Source organism: Brachypodium distachyon, chromosome 1 (assembly GCF_000005505.3).
Source record: "Brachypodium distachyon strain Bd21 chromosome 1, Brachypodium_distachyon_v3.0, whole genome shotgun sequence".
In the NCBI taxonomy this organism is placed as follows: domain Eukaryota; kingdom Viridiplantae; phylum Streptophyta; class Magnoliopsida; order Poales; family Poaceae; genus Brachypodium; species Brachypodium distachyon.
In genome coordinates, this window is record NC_016131.3 from 46,191,519 (window position 1) to 46,214,630 (window position 23,112).

Genomic DNA, 23,112 nt, shown 5'->3' on the forward strand with positions numbered 1-23,112 from the left:
CGGCTCGAGCATAGCACTATCCTTGAGATAAAATAAATTTGGAACTAACAGTGTGTTTTTCTGTACTGTCATGCTAACCGCTAACCGGCACGACGAAATAGGAGCAATACCCCTCCGTTTTCAAATTAGTCGTATATGCGGGCCTTTCAAGTTTTCTCAACGTAGTTGTACATTTAGATTAGCACAAAGCCTATTAATCATTAGGGCAGAGCTATTTGGCGGTCGTCCGCCTCGGGCGGTTGATTTCCGACCAGGTGAATCCGACGACCCGTCGTCCGGCCCTGGACCAACTGGCTGTCTACCGCCACCCACGGCCAGCGCGGGCGCTGCCCCGCCCTGCCCCAGCCACCACCACCGCCGGTCGACCACCAGCCTCGGCCATCCCTCTATGCCCGAAAACCGGTGATCTTCTCCGGCACCGGTCAGCACCCCCACCCCCCAACCCTAAGTGGAGTTCGTGAGGGACTGCTTCCTCTCCAGCATCACCTTCTCGCCTCCGCCGTCGCTGCTGCGGCTCGATCTATGCCTCGCCGTCGCCGTCGCGGTCACGACGACGTCGTTGCTGGCTCGGACCCTACTCTCCCTCGCCGCCTCTGGTGCGGCCCGTCGCGGCATCGCCGCCTGCATGGCTCCCTCGGGCTGAACAGGCATCGGGAAGACGAAGAAGTATCGAGGGAGATGAAGAGAGAGGTGGGGATGGATAAGGAAGGGGTGGGGCCCACGTTTGCAAGCATGGAAACTAACCCCGCAAGTAGAAAGCGACGGTTTGGTGCTAAAGAGGGATCTCGTAATCATTAGGGCATCTTCAACAATGGGTACTACAATGGTACCAAGAAAATATTAGCCAATGTAGAGAAGGGATGAGTATCACAAGCAAATAGTGGTTACTTGTACATGTAACCACTCCTACATGGGTACCAAGAAAATAAAAAATATGACATGTGGGAAATTAGTACCATAAGAGAAAGATATGCGACAATAAAAAACGTATTAAAAAAAGAAGAGAAAAAAATTAGTATCAACCACCATTGAAGATGCCCTTAGAGAAACTCCAGCCGTTCCCCCCATATGGCCGAAAAAATTTGGGGGCCGACCATGTCCCAGCCGGGCCCTCGATAGTAAATTGGGGCACATTTTAAAATTCATCGAAATTTATTCATATTGGCGACATTTCATAAAGCCCGGCAACATTTCGTTGAAATTTGCGATAATTTACAAAATTAAAAAAACGAAATCAAACCCTAGCCGTAGCCAAGTCGTCCAGCCAGGAGGCACCGCTGCCCAAGTTGCTGCCGGAGTCGAAGCCGCTGTTGTCGTCGTCGTCGTCGTTGAGGATGATTACACCCAGCTCCTGCTTCACTGGCGTCGCCTTCTTCGCCGCGTCATAGTCTAGCCCCGCCTGGACTTCGGCGTCGGAGGCCATGTAGCCGAGGAGGCGCTGCCGCTCCGCCTCCTCTTCGCTGGCGCGCGAGACGGCGGCCTGCTCGGAGTCCGGCGCCGGCGTCCATTCCGGCTCCAGCTTCGGCCATACGAGGCGGAGGTGGCCGCGCTCAGGAGGCGGAGGTGGCGGAAGAAGTGCTCCGCAATCCTCTCGTGCCGGCGTGCTCCCGTCGGCGGTGGCGGCACGGGCCTGCCGCCAAGGTTGAGCACCCGGCCGTGGGGAATGCGGCAGTCCGGCACCGGTGCGGGGTAGCCGGCCCGCGCCAACGCCTCGGCCTCATCGAGGCGGATCTAGTGGCGATCTTGCTAGTTGCCAGCTATGGCGAGGTGGCGAGGAGGAGATGGGGTAGAGAGGAGGACGGCGAGGGAGGAGAAGGGCGAATGGCGAGCTTCTGGGCCGGCGCTGCCTTTTATGGGCACCGAAGTTAACCCACCGGGGGTATGAACACGGCGAGAAATGGGCGTTGGGAATGCGCGGAAACGCGCCGCGTGGAAGCCGACGGGATTGGACCGCCATTACTCGCCTGGGAAGCGGAGACGAAGCCGGTGGGCGATTAATGCCGAAGCCGGTGAGGGCGATAAATGACGCTGACAAGGCGGGCCCGCAGCAATAAAACGCTTCACCGGCGCCCCGCTGCCCCCCCCCCCCCCCCGTGGGTTGGGTTCGGGCTGGGAGCGACGGTTAACTTTTTGGGCCGCGCCGGCTAAAAAACCAAATTGGGGAGGTCAGCTGGATCGGATTTTAGGCGCCGGTGCCCCACGAGCCCATTTAGGGGGCCTTTAGGGGCGCCGTGATGAGGATATCCCAGCCATCGACGCTACACCAACAACCAATGGACCTATCACACGAAGTCGCGCCAAACTGATAAGCGATCAGGTGAAAGCTAACTTAAGTTTATCTCACAACTTTAGTGATATGGCTATTCTTTCATCTCCATTGTTGTTGATTGAACTGAGACACACTACTGAGGAAATCCATCAACCTATGAGCTCTTGAAGAAACAAGTTAGAGGTGTTTCCAATGCACTCAACATTTTCCTCTGCGTTTCGACTGTGCTACCACCCACCTCGAGAAGAGACGTGACAAGAGGGGTATACCAACAGAAGCTAAATCAAATTTGCTTTCCAACCCAACACTCACATCATTTGGAGTTGTGTGTCTATGCCCAGTTTGGCGAGTGGTGTTTAGGCTGTCAAATGTTGCGGGAGATTTCGAGAAGCTCCTCAATAACTCTCCAATTTGACTTCGTATCCCCCAAGAAAGCCAGCCATATTTTGAGTCATGTTCACACCTAAGTAAGAGGGTTGTCCGTTAGTATAAAACCCCATCTCTTCCATCCTTAGAGGGGCCTTTTGTCAAACCATTTAGCCATAAACTTATGCAGCAAGATTGCTGAGAGATCCTTACTACCTTTGCTCTTGTGAGTTCATCCAGATTCGCGAGAAGGAGCCTCTGGTTCCTCCTAATTCGTGCTCTACGGTTCCGGCCGTTTTGTGTGGGTTAGTCCCGGTTTGTGGTTCTGCAATTGTTCAGACAGCGGGTCGGAGGTCTTGCACGTACGGGTCGCATCCAACCTTGGCAGGTTAAAACTAGTTACCACAGCTGCTTGCAGCAAGTTATCCCCTTCCGATTCGATCCTACGACGTGAAGATCGGACCGCCCTCGGGCATCAACTCTTTCAAACGGGTTTGCCTGTCACGCCGGCTGAAGATGCTCTTATAGGGGTTGTTTGGTTTGAGCCCAAAGTAACCCTACCAAAAATTTGACTAGCCAAATAATTGGGGATGGTTTTGCTAGCCCATGAGTTGGCCAACTTTGACAAAAAAATTAAACTAAAATTGGATATGAAACATTGGTTAGCCAAATATTTGGTCACCGTCCAAACAAACACCAAATTTTGATCAATGAACATATGTTTTGGAATCAACCAAACACACCCCGTACTCCCCATTTCTATTTTTGGCGTTTGGATCGATTGGTCGGTGTGAGCGAGCGGCCCGGGTGGGAAATTGACCCCGAAAACAGTTCGGCTCGCTCAGCAAAATCGGAGGAATCACGCGGCCCGCGCTCGCGTCCGGCTCTCTCCTGGCCCATAATATACAAATGCTGTCCCCATTCCCCACCCGCGCCGCTCTCTCCTCTCGAACCAAGCCATGGCGCCTCCTCTCTCTCTCTCTCTCTCTCTCTCTCTCTTGCTTCTGTCCTCCCGATCTCGTTCACCGTCGACGAAGGCCACCGGCGGCGGCGGCGACGCAAGCAGCCGGCGGACGCGGGGTAAGCTCCTCATCTCGTTCTCTTCCTTTTCTCCTTCTTGACCCGTTTTCTTTAAGTGTTTCTTGTTCTTTTTGTTGATCCGCTTCTTGATTTCTTTCCTAGGGTAGTTCGAGGGACGGATTGTGTGGCAACCGGCGGAGGCAACGCAAGGCGGTCAGTGGACACGACGCTGCTGGACGGGGGTAAGTTCCCATCTCTCATCTCTTCCTTCTCTATTCCATTCAATCCCAAATTCTCAAATTTTTGGGTTGAATGGAATGCCGCTGCTATTCCATTCAATACCAAATTCTCAAAGCCCTTAAACCCTAGCAACCTCTTCTCCCCGCCGCCCCCATGGCGCCGCCGTCGCAGCAGCTGGTGTTCGCAGCCTCCTCCACCGACGCTGGCGTGGCCGCATGGGATCTCCGCACGGGCGCTGAGGCTATCCGTCACCGCCTCTGCGCCTCCAGGCCACGTGCCCTCGCAGCCGTTGCCGGCCGCTTCCTCGCCGCCGCCCAGGCCTCCGCCGGCAAATCTGCCCCCATCTACTACTACCAGTGGGACAAGGTAAGCCGTAAGCACCCTTCGCAAGCCACACATCACCTACTTGTACCCCAAACTCTGTCCTTGAGCTTGTCTTTGGTTCCAAATGCAGCCACAGGTGGCCGTGAAGAGCTTCCCCACAGAGCCAATCCGGGCGCTCATTGCTGACCCGGAAGGGAGTTATCTCATTGGAGGCGGGGTCTCCGGTGACATATTTTTTTGGGAGGTTGGGGAATTGTGGTTTCTTGGTGCTGTGCTGAAACTAACGGTGAAAAGTTGTTCTAGCTTACACCTGCTTTGTTTGGTGTTCCTGTGTAGGTGGCTACTGGAGAGCTGCTTGTCCGTTGGCATGCACACTATCTTGATGTTAGGTGCCTTGCCCTCTATGACTTATTGCTCGTCTCGGGGTCTGAAGATGGGAGCATCAAAGTTTGGGATCTTATCACGTATGTTTGTTGATTAGGGTAATGTGGAGTCTATTGTATTATTTTGTATACTGTTTGAAGTTTGGTTGTTTTGGTTGCAGGATGCTTGATGAGCTGGCAAGATCAGAGGCGAAGACACCATACTTGTATAGCTTCAATCAGCATGCACTTCCTGTAACTGACATTGCTTGTTTTCATGGAGAAATTGCTGTGTCATCTTCAGAGGATCGCACCTGTAAAGTATGTCTTCATTTTTATTGTCTTTTGAGTTGTATGTTGTGCACCGTTGCACGTTTCTACAAGTTACTGACATTATTGTTAGCATCCTTTTTTACAGTTTGTAATTAAGCATCTTGGCCTAATTAATAAATCTCCTTGCTTATACTTTTGTCTTTCCCCAGATTTGGAATCTATCTGAGGGTAGGATGCTAAGAAGTATTTCATTTCCTGCTATCATTGATTCTATCGTACTAGACCCAAGAAGTCATATTTTCTATGCTGGTGGTAGAGATGGAAAGATATATGTCACTGCAATGGGTGTTGATGTCACCTCTAAGGACAGTGACGATTCATCTATTCTTGGCGCTTTGGATGACCACAGGTTTGCCGACTGTCATACTTTTTCATCAGCATGTCTCTTTTATCTTGTGATGTAAATAGCTCTAAGCCTCTATGTTGGTTATGTCTTCTATGACGTAAAAATCTTTCTTTTATGTCTAATATCTAACCGGGCCTTGGAAATCTAAACTAGCTGTGCCAATCCCTTTCTATAAAATAATATACTTCCCTCCGGCCGGAATTACTTGTTGTACTTTGCTTTATTTGTGCATGTTATAAATTTGTAGCCTAGTATTACTGAAGTACAGAGGTAGTAGGATTGATATGCCCAAATGTGATTCACCTGTTGACTGTTGTATGCAAATATACTGCAACTTTTAACTGTTGCTTTAGAAATCAACTATATCTCAGAGTACGATTTGTTCTAACTGATGTGAAGCTGGCTCACATTGGAATCAGTACCATGCAGAAGATGTCTAGACGGCATGCCATGAAGGGATTAGGGTGTTAGAAGGGGAAATAGAGTAGTTATTGGTTTCAACTGGAGGACTAGAGTGGTTGATAAATATGGAGTATATATACGAGAGATTGATTTCATGCTGGACTTTGGAAGAAGTACCTGCCATCCTTTTATGAGGACTGCTCAACACTGACTCATTGGCTTCACTTGTCCTACTTGATCCCTAGTGGCTAATTATACTCTGCGGCTCTACTAAATGTGAATATACTCATGTACTCCCTTACGGACTCTCCTGGCCGATGCTGTCTGAGTTGCAGCAGGACTATTTCTGCCGCACAGGCTGCATGTCCTTTCTGTCGCTGCTGTGCTGCTGCTTTTTGTCCACAACACCAGCTAAAATACTAAATAACATAGGAATTGAAATGGCAATCCACATAACCAGGAAAAACAAGGTGATTTGGTACATGATCCATGAACTCAAATTTGTACACAAAAATATGTCCTGTTTCCCTATACTAGATTTGGTGTTCCTGTGCATGCTCTTGGTCACTGGTATATGCACCAAGGCAATACACTAGTATGCAAAAAAGATATACCTCCGGTTGATTACTGTTCTTTTTGTGTATTTGTTTCATTCGACTAATGCTTCAGATAGTAGTTGGATTGGCTCTGTACTAGAGATATGTACCTGGGTCAGCTGTGTAAATTAAACAGAGATGTTAACAGCTACCTGTGCTGTTTAGTTTCAGTCACTTCATTGTAGTGTTCCTGTTATTTGCGTTGCAAGACTTCTTATGCTGATACTGATGCTTTGTTTAATTGTTCCAGCAAGGGAGTGACCAGCTTAGCATCAAGCACAGATGGGCTTCTACTAGTCTCCGGTTCAGAGGATGGCAGTGTTCGGGTTTGGGATACCAGAACTCAGCAAGTAACCCGGAAATTCAAACATTCTCAAGGTTCATAAGTTACTTCTACACTTGACCTTTCTGTACCAACCCATGCAGAAAGTAGTCAAAGAGTTGAAACATGTTTGATATGTATTCTGCATTATCACATGGACTATGGAGTTGATGATTTATTTTTCTTTTGAGAGAGGATATGATAATTACTTGTTTCCATGCCTCAAGAAGAGCAAATGAGATGGTATTAGATGTTGACATCCTCAACAGATTGACATGACTCATGAGTCTAGTTTGTTACCTTTCTAGTGTTGGTTCTAGGTAACATCGTTAATCCTATCCAAAGACATATATTCAAAACAGTAGAAGCATCTGTATGCACAATTTATTTCTGCATATATTGGTTCCCAAGGATACTTTACTTTGACTGAAATTTATCAATCCATCCTGCCGGAAGTAGGATTTGCTAGATTAATTTATAAGCACACATTCGTTTAGGAAGCCTGACTAGAGTTTCCAGCCAAAAAAGGGAAAATATTTGTATCAATTTGGTGAGCGTCATTTAGTCACTAAAGTGACCCATAGACTGCTGATCTTCAGTCGAAGGGCCAATCTGTATTTTGTTACTTGTGTATTATAGTGCCATATAGAAATAGTCTACCGCAAGATCTTCTCAGACCCAAAGCCAGGTCCTAATTTTTTTCTGGACGAAACCTAAAGATCATGTTGTTGGACGAATCTGGATGTAGTATGTGCTTCTGTGGTGTTCATATGTCTTATTTGGTAATTCGTCGTCCATGCCGGAACATGCCATTCTATGCCCTTCATGCCATGAAAGCCCTCAGCAGCCATAACCGTGGAATGGTTGAAATGCACCATGACCTCATTGACAAGGGCCCAGTGAGTCACTCATTTTATTTGTAAAACTTGTCTGAATTGATTGTTTCTAAATACGTAGGCTGAGTTGTACCGGTGTTTTTTCAGACCATTTGTTATGTATTTAATATCTGAATCATGTGAAGGAAAGTACAGTCTTTTGAGCTTTTGGTAAAAATCTTTTTTAACAGGTCCAGTAACTAATGTTCTCATAGTAGCACCCAAGAGAGTAAATCTGCCACCCCTGCAACCACGCGTAAAGTTTGTGCCGCAAATGGAGAAGTTGAACCACAAGCTGTAATTCCGCCCAACCCTGAAAATGATATTCAAATTGCTGAATATCACAGCTCTAACCTTCTAGAGCATTGCTTGGATTCACTTCAGGTCAGTTGATTCTGTATTTCCTTGCATTAGATGCAACACATTATTGTAACCTTCCATTTCTATGTTCCCTTCTGTTGTGTCTGATTGTTATGCATTGCTTCAGCAGCATGGCAACACTAGTTTATTTGATTCTGGGGCGAGCACTCTCAATGGCATGCCGAACCAACTAGGGACAGAATGGAGAAGTAAATACCTTGAGTTGCAAGATCTTTTTGTGCATCAAGTTCTAGGTCAGACGCCATCTTCAATGGACACATGATATTGCGTGACTGGATATTACAGATCATTACTGTCAATTAGGTGAGAACTGCATAATATACTTCTTGGGTGTTTAATTAGAGAAAAGAATAACGGATGTGTGTCTATCAGTGTCCACCTTGTGAGCTGAAATGGGGTTAGATGGTAATATGTCAACACCTGATGAATATAAGTTCATTTTCTTACCCTGCTTCAAACGTATAAGAAAAATTTGTTAGCAAAGTTCTTCTGTGGTGAAATTTGCCAGAATCATATTGCACCCCGTTTGTTTATGTTCTCATGCTTTAAATTTTACGTGGCAATTTATGATTTTGGATCATTGTGCTGGAGGCTTGTGGTGATAGGTCAACAAATGAGATGGTAGGTATTAAAAAAAACTGGGTGATCCTAATGGATGTCAAAATGAGTTGGTGTACACATAAACATCTTCAAATCAAGCGAAGGTTGGTGAAATTAGTTGATATATGTGAAATTGTGTTTTGACCGAGTTAACAGAAACGAAGAGAGTCTTCTGCATTGGTGAATCGTGTATCTGATCGTCTATTATGACTGGAATGGCCAACTCAGCACCGTATTAGTTTTGGCTTGGTTTCAGTCCTGCAGGCTGCAGCTGAACTTATAGACACTACGGCTGTATGGAATGATTTACCACCGACACAAGTAACATAGGCGGACATGCCTGGACTGTTGAATTTTGATACTACCCACCCTCAGTGGCATTTTTTGTACATTCAAATTGGTTCGCATGTGTTAAACCTTGTGCAACTTGGTTTCCCAATCTGCTGTGGTTGGACCTCACGGTAAACCTCGTGATTTGGATAGGCTGCGGCCACCTTTATTTGTTCTTTCCTAGATCTGGCGCTGCAATGTTCTTTCAACTGTATTTAACAACTCGTGAAAATTCTCCGTTCCTGAAGAAATTCACAGGAATGGTGAAGTTTTTTAACATGGCTTGCCATCTATCGTGTGGAATTCTTTGCACCGCCTTGCTCTTAGGTACAGTGTTGATTTTTTTACTTATTGGTCGATTTCATTATTGCTTTGCCATTGCCAAATCCTTCAGCGTTACAACTTACAAGAACAACACTCAGGCTAGCTAGATTGCCCGGTGTACACAAAGCCCAAACTGTTGTTAACAACACCCCCTCCAGTTGGCCCACGCCATGCAAAACTACTACAAGAAAAATAAAAAAGAAGAAAAGGCAATCTCCTAACTTTTAAAAGCCTACCACCTCGGCTGGATGCCGCCTCTCGCCCTCAGCCTCTCCCTGGCGAGCTCCTCGGAGACTGGCGTTCCGGTTAAACTTGTCTAGATTGCCTGGCATGATAAACTCTAACTTACGAAAGTCATTCTAAATTTGTCCAAATATGAATACTCAGCAAGTCGCTCTAACTTAGACATGCCAGAAAGTAAGGAAGCAACATTAATACACATATCGCAAAACGGCGCTGCATGGCTATGGGTATGATAAAAATCTTATGATTTCCTCACGGTGGTGCCTAACAAAACTTCCGCCGCTACATTTTACTCGGGCCTAAGCAAATTCAACAAAACATCTAGATATTGTAAAGGTATCCTGTTGTAAGCCGACTACAAATACCCCTTTTTTCATAGCACATGGCTCAAGGCACATGATTTTTGTCTTAACTCAACTAAAAGTTAAACCCAATTTATAGGAAAAAATATTGGCATCTATAATACCAAATATATTATAAATATATAATTCGTGTTTCATCTATTGTATTAGTTTGATGTTGTAGAAGTCGATCATTTTTACTATAAACTTGATCAACATACAATATTTTTTATTTATAACAAAAACCATACGCCTTATAATAGGGAAAGGAGGTAGTATCACTTAGTTTTGCTTGCCAAAGCTTCCAGCTAAGGTACAAAGGGTTGTTCCCGTGGAATGTTAAACTTATCACCATCAATCATTTAGGGTTTTTTAACACTTAGTTACGAATAGAGCAGTGGTGTGTTATTACTCAATGTTAACGGTACCAAGTAAAATCATCAAAGCATACTGGAGGGGATATAGTTTTGGAATCATCACCATGAGGAACTTTGTGGCACACCACACACACAACAAGGGGAATGGGCTTTGCCACACGGCTCGAGCATAGCACTATCCTTGAAATAAAATAAATTTGGAACTAAAAGTGTGTTTTTGTACTGTCATGCTAACCGCTAACCGGCACGACGAAATAGGAGCAATACCCCTCTGTTTTCAAATTAATCGTATATTTAGGCCTTTCAAGTTTTCTCGATGTAGTTGTACATTTAGACTCGCAAACCCTATTAATCATTATGCTCCCATTTCTATTAGACAAATTTTTTATTAAAATGTTATAATCCTAATGGATGAAGGGATGTGGATAAATAGAGATTGGAGCAAAATTAAATCATTGTGCAATAAATTGCATGTGACTAAGAAAAAAGAGATCAAATAGTGTACCCCTCCGTGCCTTGTTAAGTGACAAATTATTACATATATCTAGACGCTTTTTGGATGTAGATACATTCATATTTGGGCAAATTTGAGTCACTTAATACGGGACGGAGAGAGTAGTATTTTTTCTCTTTAACTTATTTTTTCTTTGAAAGTCTACATGTGAAACTAATTTGAGAGATTTTGTTTTTGTATTTTTTTTTTTGAGAACCGTCTCGCTTTATTGATTCATAGAAGAAAATACAATAGATGGAAACAAGCTAAACGAACATAAGGAACGAAAATCAACTACAAAACTAAAAGCTCCATCATGGTCTTCCGAAATCAACATCTCTAGATCCATCTTCCGCATCTTGACGTTTCTCCATGTAACCGGTAACGGAATTGTCGGGGGGATGACCCCGGGTAGGGTCATGGAGACACAACTCTAGCTGAGATAACGGAGGCAAAACCGGCATAGCAACGTATGCCAGCATCGTAAAGTTAAACTAACTCTAAACCGGCATCCCGGGCGTATGCCGGCATAGTTCTCTTATCTTCTAAGTTTGCAGGATAAGGACGAGCCCCTTGACCTCGGTGGTGCCGAAATTCCTCAACGGTCTTATTGTGACCACGCGGTGCAAAGAAAAGCAGCGACATCATTATCTCAGAAAAGCAGTCAGCGCCTGCGTATCGGTGTCAGGTGACCACGCTAAAGAAGCACCGAAAGGGAATCTATGACGGAAGCCGGTAGAGGATAGCTGTACCCGTTGCAGGCTGGCAGGGAAAAGTAAAGTTGTCTTGTCCCCTGTGGTACTGCCCGGAGGGAACCGAGCCGCGTGCCCGGCGGGGCCCAAGGAAGGTGACGTTAAACTCGGCCCGCATGTCACTGAGACATGTCTTGCCTATAAATAAAGCACTAGCCCTCGGTGGAGGGAGGAGCACTTAGACATTCTAGGGTTTCCCCTTCTTCTTCTTCTTCCTCAAGAATACAGCTCAAGGAGCACCATTGTAAAGCTTGCTTATCTCGACTAATACAACAAAGCAGGAGTAGGAGTCTTACCTCGGCAAGAGGGCTCCGAACCTGGGTAAATCTGTGTGTTCTTGTGTGAATCGTGCGTGTTCTTCTTCACGTCCTCCCTCCTCCGGTTCCTCCATCGTCCATCGGCCCCAAGTTAAGCCATCCTATGGCATCTGCCGTGACACCACCACGACAGTTGGCGCCCACCGTGGGGCCAGCAGCGGCGCTGGCTGGAGTTTTCATCCGGACGAGAAGTTTCCTCGTCACCGGAGAACGCGTGGTCTCCGGTTTGGTCCAGAGATTCGGCTCTCTGGGCTTCATCGACAACAACGCGGGCTGCTTCAACAACGCTCCGCTTCCCTGTGCAGGCCGCTTCATCAACTTTGGCATGAATGAGGTCTATGTTACTACTGACAGCCCTTGCAGGTACCCAGAGCAAGTGGTGATGGCTGAAGACCCTCCCGCCCTCCGCACGGCTCGCGGACGGCATGTCGACTGCCCCGCTGACCGTGTGGAGGTCATGGTGACGGCTCGTGGCGCTGACGTTGGAAGGGACGCTGCGGGAAGCGGCCCGATCCCAACCGAATCCGGCAGAACGGCGAAGCTCCCCTTGGAGAAGCCGGAGAACATCGCTACTCAAGCCGGCACGTCGGCCCTGCCGCCGAAGCCGACCCAGCTCCAGGCCTCCATCAAACGCTAACCCGACCCAGCTGCAGGCGGAGTTAGAGTTGGAGAGACATGCTAAAGGAGGCAGTCGACGTCGCTAGCGCTCGACAACAGCTCGAGATCTCGCTTCGTGAGTATAACAGAGCTCATGGTCTTAGTTCTACTGCGTTTACTAACCCTAGCAGAGTCAGGGAGGTGCGTAACCGTGGCAGAACTTGAATGCCGAGATGGCAAGAGATGGCAGGGGTGTGCCAGCTTTGTCGGCAAGTTTTGCCTCGGCACTTAAGCCGGAGTACAATACCCCAGCCAAAAATCTCAGGGCTGCCGAGCCTGCGGCTGAAGAGTTGCCGAATCTTACGGGAGAGGCACTTCGGCAGTAGCAGCTGCACGTAAAAGAGCTGCTACAAACAGCAAATGAGCAGAATGAAGCATACATGAGAGTGCACAGTAAACCTGGTGCATCGCAGGTCATTCATTCAGCCGCAGACGCTGGTGGCCGGGTTGACAGACAAGCGTCCTCACCTGGTGGCAAACGGGACAAAAGCGTTAACTCTGGCCGGGATAAGCAGTTGGAACACTATGGCCCGGCCCTGGCCGAGAAACAAATAGTCAGGAGGGTTGATGACAGCCAAAGTGGTCTGCGTCTCGGCGGCAACCGCCGAGATCAGCAGGAGCGTTACTCATATGATCGTGGGCATCGACCTCAGGATCCGGCACCCAATACTGCTGCGGGACAGCAGGGTGTCGGGCGCAACCCCCTGTATCGAGGTGAAGATCGTCGTTATGACCGTTACGATGACAGATACTCGGCCATGGCTGACGAGGGTTATATTAGGCGAGAGCGCGACAATCTCGATCCGCTCGAAGGCCGAATTGAGAACAGGCAGGTTTCGCCCCTGGATGCTCGACACCGGCTTGATAGAATTTATCTATCCGAGCTTCTGGAGGAGCAAGGCCCTCCGGGACCGCGTTGTTTCGCGCATCGGATCATGAGGGAGAGAGCAGCCCCGGGTTTTCAGCTGCCCAGGGGTACAAGAATGTATGACGGCAGTACTAAGCCGGAAGATTGGCTGGAAGACTATGTCACGGCAGTAAGCGTGGAAAGTAGCAATCGCAGATGGGCAGTACGTTATGTACCCCAGATGCTCGTGGGGCTGGCAAGGATATGGTTGAACAATTTGCCGGAAAGCAGCATCAAAGTGCTGGATAGACTTCGAGGAAGCGTTTGTCAGCAATTTCACTAGCACCTACAAAAAGCCGAACCACCCTCAATAGTTGTCCATGTGTAAGTAAAGAGACAACGAAACCGACCGGGATTACCTGACAAGATGGAACAATCTCCGCAATTCCTGTGAGGGGATAGTGGAGTCGCAAGCCATAGCGTGGTTCGCCCAAGGATTCGGCACGGCAGCATGCTATGGCAGATGCTGCAAAGAGAGATGCCGACCACTCTATCTGAAATGATCAGGATCGCCGACATGTATGCACTTGGCGATCCGACTCAGTCATCGCTGATGCCAGCAGAACCACAAAGGGAGCAGCCGACATACAATCCTGCAGGGGCTTTCCGGAGGAATGATCATCAAGATCACTGCAACAAAAGAAGGGATGACAGGCAGGATTACCGATATGGGCCAGCCCATGTCGTTGCAGTTCAGGACCAACCTGATGCTGGTTCCAACCAGCGTCAAAAAATAGGAAATCAGCAATGGGTTAAGAAGGGGGAGCAAATGAAGCCCTGGCAGGATAAGCCAAGGTATACTTTCGAGGTGATGTTGGATCAGCCTTGTCGTTTTCACACAACTAACCCCAACAAGCCGGCGAACCACACAACGCGGCAATGCAGCTGGATGCAATGGGCCGAGAACGGCGAGGCAAGCAGGTTACCTCCACCTCCACCACTCACAGGCGCAAACGCACAGATCCAAGGATCCCCTCAGGCAAACAATGTAGTCAACCAGGTGGAGGGACAAGAAATCCCAGGGTATGCCGGGAGAAACGAGTACAAGGAGCCTCACCAGAGCTACATGATTTTCATCACTGAGCCCACTAACAAGCAAAGTCAGCGCAGGCGAGAAATGGAAGTCAATGCTGTTATGCCGGCAGTTCCAAAGTTCATGTATTGGTCGGAAGAGGAGGTCACCTGGAACCGAGCAGACCATCCCAAGGTTATGCCCAACCCTGGTGGATATGCCTTGGTGGTCGACCCGACGCTCATTGGACCCGACATTAACGTCAAGTTCAATCGGGTTCTCATTGACAATGGAAGCAGCATCAATATCCTGTATCGGGACACGATGCTTAAGCTCGGCATTACAGATAACATGCTTGAGCCCAGCCGGACTACCTTTCATGGTATTGTGCCGGGAGTGTCTTGTCCCCCGGTACGCAAGATCCGAGTGGATGTCTTATTTGGCACCAGGGAGAACTATCGGACCGAAAATCTAGTCTTCGAGATGGTGGACCTTAGCAGTCCGTACCATGCACTGTTGGGTAGGCCAGCACTCGCCAAGTTCATGGCTACTACTCACATTGGTTATCTGAAGATGAAGATGCCGGGACCAAATGGTACCATAACTATCACGGGCAACTACAAACGCTCAATGGAATGCGCGGCGGCTGGATCTGTTTTGGCTGAGTCGCTGGTCATCGCTGGCGAGAAGAAGAAATTACAAGAAGCTGTTGCGATGGCACAGGCGGCACAAGTCGGTCTGCCAGCAATGACCAATCCTCATGGAAGTGTGGCTTTTCAGGCAGCCAAGGAGACATAGAAGGTACAGGTCGACAGCGAGTTCCCGGACCGCACTGTCATCATCGGTGCGGGCCTAGGGGAGAAATAGGAAGGCGAGCTCAGCAGCTTCCTCCGTGAGAATCAGGATATCTTCGCATGGTCAACTCAAGACCTGCCAGGTGTGCCGAGGGAGTTAGCTGAGCACTCATTACATGTCAGACCAGACATAAGACCGGTGAAGCAGCCCCTTCGACGCTTCGCCGATGGCAGAAGGAAAGTCATATCGGAAGAGGTATCCCGGCTTCTAGCTGCCGGCTTTATCATGGAAGTGTTGCATCCCGACTTGCTGGCAAACCCGGTCATGGTCGAGATGAAGAAAAACGACCCAACTGCTGCCAAAGTATGGCGCATGTGTATCGACTACACCAGCCTAAACAAGGCATGTCCCAAAGACCCATTTCCATTACCTCGGATCGATCAAGTGATTGATTCTACTACCGGGTGTGAGTTGTTGTCTTTTGTGGATGCGTATTTTGGTTTTCATCAGATACCACTGAACCTTAATGATCAAATAAAGACATCATTTATCACCCCGTTCGGGGCTTATTGCTATCGCACTATGCCGTTTGGTTTGAGAAACGCAGGAGCTACCTATCAAAGATGCATGCAGAAGTGCTTACATGATCAACTCAGCAAAAATGTACATGTATATGTCGACGATGTCGTCATAAAAACCAAACAGAGCACCACGCTCCTGGATGATATCCGAAAAACATTCGCAAATCTGCGGAGGTTCTGAATGAAACTAAACCCGGCCAAGTGCACATTCGGTGTGCCGGCAGGAAAGTAGCTCAATTTCCTGCTATCAAGCCGAGGAATAGAAACGAACCATGTGAAAATTGTTGCTATAGAAAGAATGAAACTGCCAAATTGCCTTAAAGATGTGCAGAAATTCACGGCGTGCCTCGCATCGCTGAGTTGTTTCGTGAGTCGGCTCGGTGAAAAGGCTATGCCCTTATACCAGCTGATGAAGAAAACCGACAAATTTGTGTGGACACCACATGCGGACCTAGCTTTTCAAGAGCTGAAAAAGATGATTGCTACGACACCCATATTAGCTTCGCTGACGGAGAAGGAGCCTATGTTGTTATACATAGCAGCGACAAATCGGGTTGTCAGTGCTGTCATTGTAGTGGAAAGGGATGAAAATGGCAAATCAGTACAAAGGCCAGTATATTACTTGAGCGAGGTGTTATCATCGTCCAAGCAAAATTATCCCCACTACCAAAAGATGGCATATGGCGTGTATATGGCGGCAAAGAAGTTAAAGCATTATTTTGAGACACATCAGATCCGAGTTATATGTGAGGCACCCATTTCGGAAATCATGAATAACAAAGACGCGAGCGGCCAAGTCGCAAAATGGGTTGTCGAGCTGGCACCCTATGTGCTGCAGTACGACAGACGGGATGCCGTGAAATCTCAGGCTTTGGCGGATTTCTTGGTGGATTGGGCCGAGATGGAGTATGAACCACCGCCCCCGGAAACTAACTACTGGAAATTACATTTTGACGGCTCTAAGATGAAAACTGGGCTTGGTGCCGGCATAGTTCTGACCTCGCCAAAGCGCGACCAACTTAAGTATGTATTGCAGATTCACTTCGCAGCATCCAACAATGTTGCCGAGTATGAGGCACTTGTGCACGGATTGAAAATGGCGAAAGAAATTGGAGTCCGCCGGATTCAGTGCTTTGGTGATTCTGACCTGGTCGTCCAGCAAGTTTCTGGTAATTGGGATGCATTAGATGCCAACATGGCGCTATACCGTTTTCATGTCCAGAAGATCAGTGGCCATTTCGAAGGATGTGAGTTTCATCATATACCTCGGGCGGAAAATGAAGCAGCCGACACATTGTCGAAACTCGGTTCGACGCGACAAGCTATTCCAACTGGGGTGGCGTTAGAGCATTTACGTAAACCATCTATAAAACCCTCACCAGAATCGGAGTCGATATTTACGTAAACTGCCCAGGCAGGCTGTTCTTTGCGATTGCTTTGACCCGGCGCCGGACTTCAGCCTGGTCAAGCCGGACGGTTGATACTCGGTCCGGGTCGAGCTGACCGCTGTAGAAGCACATCTTATGTAACCGGCCCTGGAGCGGGCACAGCCGCCGGTATACAAATGTCGCCAACAGATCGTCTGCCGTCATCCCCTCCTCCTTCAGCTCGAGGATGGCGGCGTGGATCTCGTTGACCTCCGGGTTGGTCTCCTTCGGGTCGAAAGACCAGTTCCTCTTCTCTTCCGGGGGGCCGACTTCGAATCCCGGCAGATTGATCTTGTCGGCCGTGGAGGAGTTCTTAACATAGAAAAAGGTCTTGAGCCATTTTTTGCACGACTCAAGACCTTGAATTCTGGGGAAAGACGAGTTTCGGCGAGGAACGATGGTGGCGGCGCCGCATTGGGTCATCAGCTTTGCGGCGCCGGGATTATACTTATCCGGGAGAACTTGTGGCCGGAACATGAAGTACCGGGACCACAGATCAACGGAAGGCCAAAGGCCGAGGTAGCCTTCTTAACAGGTGACGAATGCCGAAAGGGTGAGAATGGCATTCGCCGGAAGGTGGTGCGGCTGGAGGCCAAAGAAATCTAGGAATGTCCTAAAGAAATCACTGGCTGGAAGGGCAAACCCGCGTTCGAAGTGCAAGAGAAAGACGACGTGCTCACCAGCTTCGGGGGTCGGCACGAGTTCTCCGCCGGGAACCCGGCACTCGACCTCCTCCGGGATCTGCCGGGAGCGGCGGAGCCACCGGATGTCCGCCGGGGTCATGTCGGAACCCTCCCAGGTGGCGCGCTCGGAGCTCGTCCTCTCCTCCGCCTGAGCAGCAGGGTCGACGGCCGGATTGTGAGAAGAAGACGCCATGGAGGAAAGTAGATCTAGGGTTTGAGTTTCTGCGAGGTAGCGCTTGCGCGAAGGCCTAAGCTTGCAGGCGGGTGCAGCGGGACCCTATTTTAGTACGGGCGAACCGGCGGCTGCGAGTTTGGAGGCGAGCTACCGCAATGGCAAGCAAGCTTGGTGCTAGCAGTGGCGGTGAAGTGCGCAAGGAGCAAGAAGACAAAGGAGAACGAATGGGCGAGGAGAGCGAGGAGTGCGAAGGGTTTTCTGCCCACGCCCTCCTCCTGCTTTATACCAATGGGGCGCGGGTTTCCTGAGCGCACCACCTTAGTGGCTCACGAGAAGATTGCGCACGATTTGGGACAGTTATTCCCATCAAGGCGCACGCTCGGTTACCGCGTGGCGTGCCGCCGAGAATTCCACAGGATCCGGAGGATAAGTGTTCGCGTGGGAACCGAAGTTCTATCCTTAATGGCTCTGTCGGCTTTACTGCCTAACAAGATGGCACGCTCGCCCCGAAAGGCGCAACAGCATTAACTCGAGCCTTATCCTCCTGTCAGAAGTGAAGAGTACAAGTCACGGACGGCGCATATATCGGCAGAAGCGAGTTTTCAACTGTCGGTTATGAGGAAGAAAGAATCTCGGCTGAGGGCTGGATAGACACGCCAACCCGGAGTCCCAGAGTGAATTGATCTCGGCTAGGAGAACCTCGGCATCCTTCTCGGCTGGACCCAAGTAGGTGTTGGTGGTCTGTCTGTGGGAAACTGTTGCAGCCCGACATCCTTCTATTCCGGACCACAACAGCTTCGGGGGCTAGTGTCGGGGGGATGACCCCGGGTAGGGTCATGGCGACACAAGTCTAGCCGAGATAACGGAGGCAAAGGCGGCATAGCAACGCATGCCAGCATCGTAAAGTTAAACTAACTCTAAGCCGGCATCCCGGACGTATGCCGGCATAGTTCTCTTATCTTCTAAGTTTGCAGGATAAGGACGAGTCCCTTGACCTCGGTGGTGCCGAAATTCCTCAACGGTCTTATCCTGACCACGCGGTGCAAAGAAAAGCAGCGACATCATCATCTCAGAAAAGCAGTCAGCGCCTGCGTATCGGTGTCAGGTGGCCACGCTAAAGAAGCACCGAAAGGGAATCTATGACGGAAGCGGGCAGAGGATAGCTGTACCCGTTGCAGGCTGGCAGGGAAAAGTAAAGTTGTCTTGTCTCCTGTGGTACTCCCCGGAGGGAACCGAGCCGCGTGCCCGGCGGGGCCCAAGGAAGGTGACGTTAAACTCGGCCCGCATGTCACTGAGACATGTCTTGCCTATAAATAAAGCACTAGCCCTCGGTGGAGGGAGGAGCACTTAGACATTCTAGGGTTTCCCCTTCTTCTTCTTCTTTCTCAAGAATACAGCTCAAGGAGCACCATTGTAAAGCTTGCTTATCTCGGCTAATACAACAAAGCAGGAGTAGGAGTCTTACCTCGGCAAGAGGGCTCCGAACCTGGGTAAATCTGTGCGTTCTTGTGTGAATCGTGCGTGTTCTTCTTCACGTCCTCCCTCCTCCGGTTCCTCCATCGTCCATCGGCCCCAAGTTAAGCCATCATATGGCATCTGCCGTGACACCACCACGATAGGAATTACAGAACACCATGCTTGCACAAGCTGAAGTAACGTTATAGTTTTTACAAAGCTGCTTGAGTCGCCCACCTCAAACAATGGGAACCTGAGATCGTTGAACGCACCATGACCGGGGACACATCCCTTACAAGGCAAGTTGTGAAACTGCTTCTCCGTTGATGAATTGAAAAGGAAAAAAACCAAAAACACCAAAAGAAGAAATGCGAGAACCACTGACTCCATGGAGTAGGATGCGACGCCTGTGCCAGGACGGGAACAGAGCCAGAACATAAATCTTCTAGACGACGTCGTCCCCACCGTCAAGATGCCACCGTAAGGAACACACAAACCTAATCAGGAAACTGCAAAATTAATGACAGATGTGGATCCGTGGTTCCCCCCGTCTCTCAATGCCGAAACGGCGGTTTGAAGATTGAAATTTTCTTCAACAAGGACGGCTAGGTATTCTCTGGACGGCTAGGGGATACTCCAGCGTTCACGGACTCTGACCTGTCCAGATTTTGTTTTTTTAATAACCCGAGATGTAACATTAGGAGCCCATGGATGCCTAATTGTGTTTCATTTAAGCCCACCGTTTTTTTTGAGAGGAATTTAAGCCCACCTGTAGCAGTCATCCGGTATTTCCTGCCAAGAACTAAACCAGCCCATTGGGCCCATCAAGCGCTCCTCTGTACTAGTATATAAACTCTCGCTGCTTCCATTTGCCCTTTCCTCCGATCCAAAGGTTTCGTCGCGCCGCCGCCGCCTCCTTTCCACCCGCCGCCGCGATGGTACGCATCTTCGCTCAGGCATCTCGAATCTCTCTCAATCCATCTCGTTTTCACTTTCTATATGCCCCTCGTTTCTTGGATTTCCGCTGATTGCTTGTTCCCTTGCGTCTCATCTCGTGCAGCCGTCGCACAAGACCTTCCGGATCAAGCAGAAGCTGGCCAAGAAGATGCGCCAGAACCGCCCCATCCCCTACTGGATCCGCATGCGGACCGACAACACCATCAGGTACGCTTTGCCGCTATCTCTTCTTCCCCCGTTGTTTGGTGGTTAGGCCTTAAAAAACTCTGTTGAGAAGAAGAGACGATCCCCTTAGTTGTTCGTGTCTCTGCGTTGCTGTCTCAGGTACAACGCGAAGCGCAGGCACTGGCGCCGCACCAAGCTCGGGTTCTAAGCATGGAAGAGAGGCACCGGATGCTGCTGCTGCTGCTTGGAGAAGGATCTAGGGTTTATGAATTGCCTGATAATACGATGTTTCTGTAAGCTAGCAAGTGATGACGTAATGCTGCTTTTAATATTTTCCATGTGTTTTTAAGAGATTCTTAGTTGTGCTTGTAGCGTACTTGGTATCATCATATTTTGCTGATTAAAGCACCACTTTTATCCTGCTGAGGTACTGTATTGTACCTGGGTGTCTTCAGCAATTGATCCTCAATTTGCCTAATTTGTTTAAGTATGCTTGTTTGTCTGAATCCAATTCTTATCTATTGATTTGATTCTCAAAATGAAATCATCGTACAGTATTTAGGATTGTTTGCCAGGTCTAAGTACTCTTTGTAGGCATTTGTAACTCCTGGATACATAGTCTTAGCACAATTAGATCTTTCACACATTTAGGATTACATGCTTCTGTTGGAACTATTGGTTAATCAGTTGCTGTGGTATACCTATGACAATCCTGCAGGGAAATCTACAACATCAATTCATCCTACTCATTGTTATATACAGTTATATTTCCACACTGCTGTAGAGTTTCTTAAGTCTACCAATGTATCAACTATGTTTCGATACCATACTCTCGGAGTAATGATGCTTTGAATGAATGTGTGTTGGTTTGTGCGATGGTTCTCAGTATCATCTTTTGGTTTTCTATATGCTGGGTTTTGCTGTTCTAGATTATTATGGTTGTGCACAATGCCGGTTTGATTTCTATTGCTTGTGTGTTCAGTGTTGATTTGGGTATATGTTAACAGAGAACATTTACTCAAATGGAAGTCTTGTGCGCGTCAGACTCCAACCGGAGTTGAAAAATGCCTGCTGCACACGGGCAAGATCTCTGGAGAACATCTCAGAGTCTCAGATTAAAAACAGTAAACGAAATGCTCCTTTGCTATAGGGGGTTGCGGCAGCTCTCGAAAGTATATTTGGCCCGTAGGCTACAATCACTGGTGTTAGCTCGTTAATATAAGAAGCCTAGATCACTTTCACGGCAGCTCGTTTTGCTTGATTATTATTGAGCCCATATGAATTTTCACACAGATCTGTGCCATACTTATACCTAGTATACGTATGGTTTTTCAGGAATCCACTTAGCTGTGCATGTGTTCGTCTTTTCTCTGAAATCGCCACTTCTCTGGAATCATGGGCCGCCGTATCAATCCGTGAACTCAGGGCATTCGCACCCCTACCATAGTATTGACTTCACACGTCAGCTAACGCGACGGTAAAATAACATACTTCTTCCGTCCCATATTAAGTGACTTAAATTTGTTCAAATATGAATGTATATAGATCTATGTAAAATTTCGGCACGTAATATGAGAAGTAGGAAGCATGCAATTTTGGCAAATGTTTGAATAGAGCAATTTTTTTGGCAAGTCAATGTTCTATTACCAACTTTAATTTATTTTTCTGGCTAACTTTGGATAACTCATGGGTTATCAAAACCTCGCCAAAAGTTTGCCATGATAAATTTAGGCTAAAACCAAACATACACTTAGTGTCTTGTATGCGCACTCAGGGTTGTGCGTTTAATGAACAATGTGAATCTTGATGTGTCAAAACAAAAAACAGTGTGAATCTTGAGTTTTATCTCGTTAAGTTTGATGGATTGAGCCTTAATGAAAGAGCTTAACGAGCCGAGCAAGCTCGCTATCCAACAATGGCTACAAGGCTTTCAATGTTTTTTCTATGTCATTTATTAGCGTAATGTCCATGGTTCAAATGTTAATCCAAAATAAACATGCCAAATTTCATGCTTTTAGTTTTCAAATGTTGAAAGTTCCTTATTTAAGTACTCCGGATTTAGATTTGGCCCATTTGTATATGTATTTTTGACCCAAAAAAAACTAGTCATTTGTTTTTAGATTCTATTATAGCATAAAATCATATTATATTTTCTTAAGTAGCCCTACAAATCAACTCCATGCGTATCTAGACAAAGCTGACACAATTAAGTTGGATTGAAAGGAGTACAAAATACATACTCGAATGACGATGGTGCCCAAACAAGACACGGCACCCTCTAATGGGACATGAAGGGTAACATTGATGGTACGATTGAGTTTATCAGGTAAGTCATTAGATCATGAGGTGAAGTTACCTTATTGTGTGGATGGGTTGTTGCATGCACAAATTGTTATTTAAGTTACCAAATTATTTGGTAAAGCCATCAAGTTTTGTGGTAACAACTACTGAACTACCTTGGTATACAAAATTGTTAATCTAATTACTTGATATTTCATATGCAAACTGTTAATCTAGTTACCATGTTTTGTGCAAACAACTACTAGATTATTCAATAGACAAATTTGTGTTATTCTAATTACTGAATTATTAAGGTGAAGTTACTAGTTATGTACTAGGTGGTTTAATATAGAAAAATGTTGTAATTACCAGATTACCTAGGCAAAGTTGCTAGGTTGTAAGATA

The 23,112-nt window shown here is 47.6% G+C and overlaps 1 protein-coding gene, 1 non-coding gene and 1 pseudogene across 3 annotated transcripts; 2 read left to right on the plus strand and 1 right to left on the minus strand.

Moving 5' to 3' along the window:
- Positions 1-3,572: 3,572 nt before the first annotated feature.
- Positions 3,573-8,935, plus strand: LOC100826614 (annotated as a pseudogene).
- An 11,172-nt stretch (positions 8,936-20,107) lies between these two features.
- On the plus strand, positions 20,108-20,933 carry LOC100829077 (60S ribosomal protein L39). Of its 2 annotated transcripts, none has more exons than XM_003564155.3 (3): positions 20,108-20,243; positions 20,366-20,469; positions 20,587-20,933. In XM_003564155.3, the coding sequence occupies exons 1-3, from the start codon at positions 20,241-20,243 to the stop codon at positions 20,633-20,635; spliced, it is 156 nt and encodes a 51-aa protein (XP_003564203.1). In that variant the 5' UTR covers positions 20,108-20,240; the 3' UTR covers positions 20,636-20,933. The 2 variants fall into 2 exon arrangements, with proteins under 2 accessions (XP_003564203.1, XP_024312425.1); XM_024456657.1 differs by having other exon boundaries at positions 20,209-20,261.
- A 952-nt stretch (positions 20,934-21,885) lies between these two features.
- Positions 21,886-22,039, minus strand: MIR5171A (microRNA MIR5171a). Its single transcript, NR_126915.1, has one exon. It is a non-coding gene; the product is annotated as a microRNA MIR5171a (primary transcript).
- Positions 22,040-23,112: the final 1,073 nt, after the last annotated feature.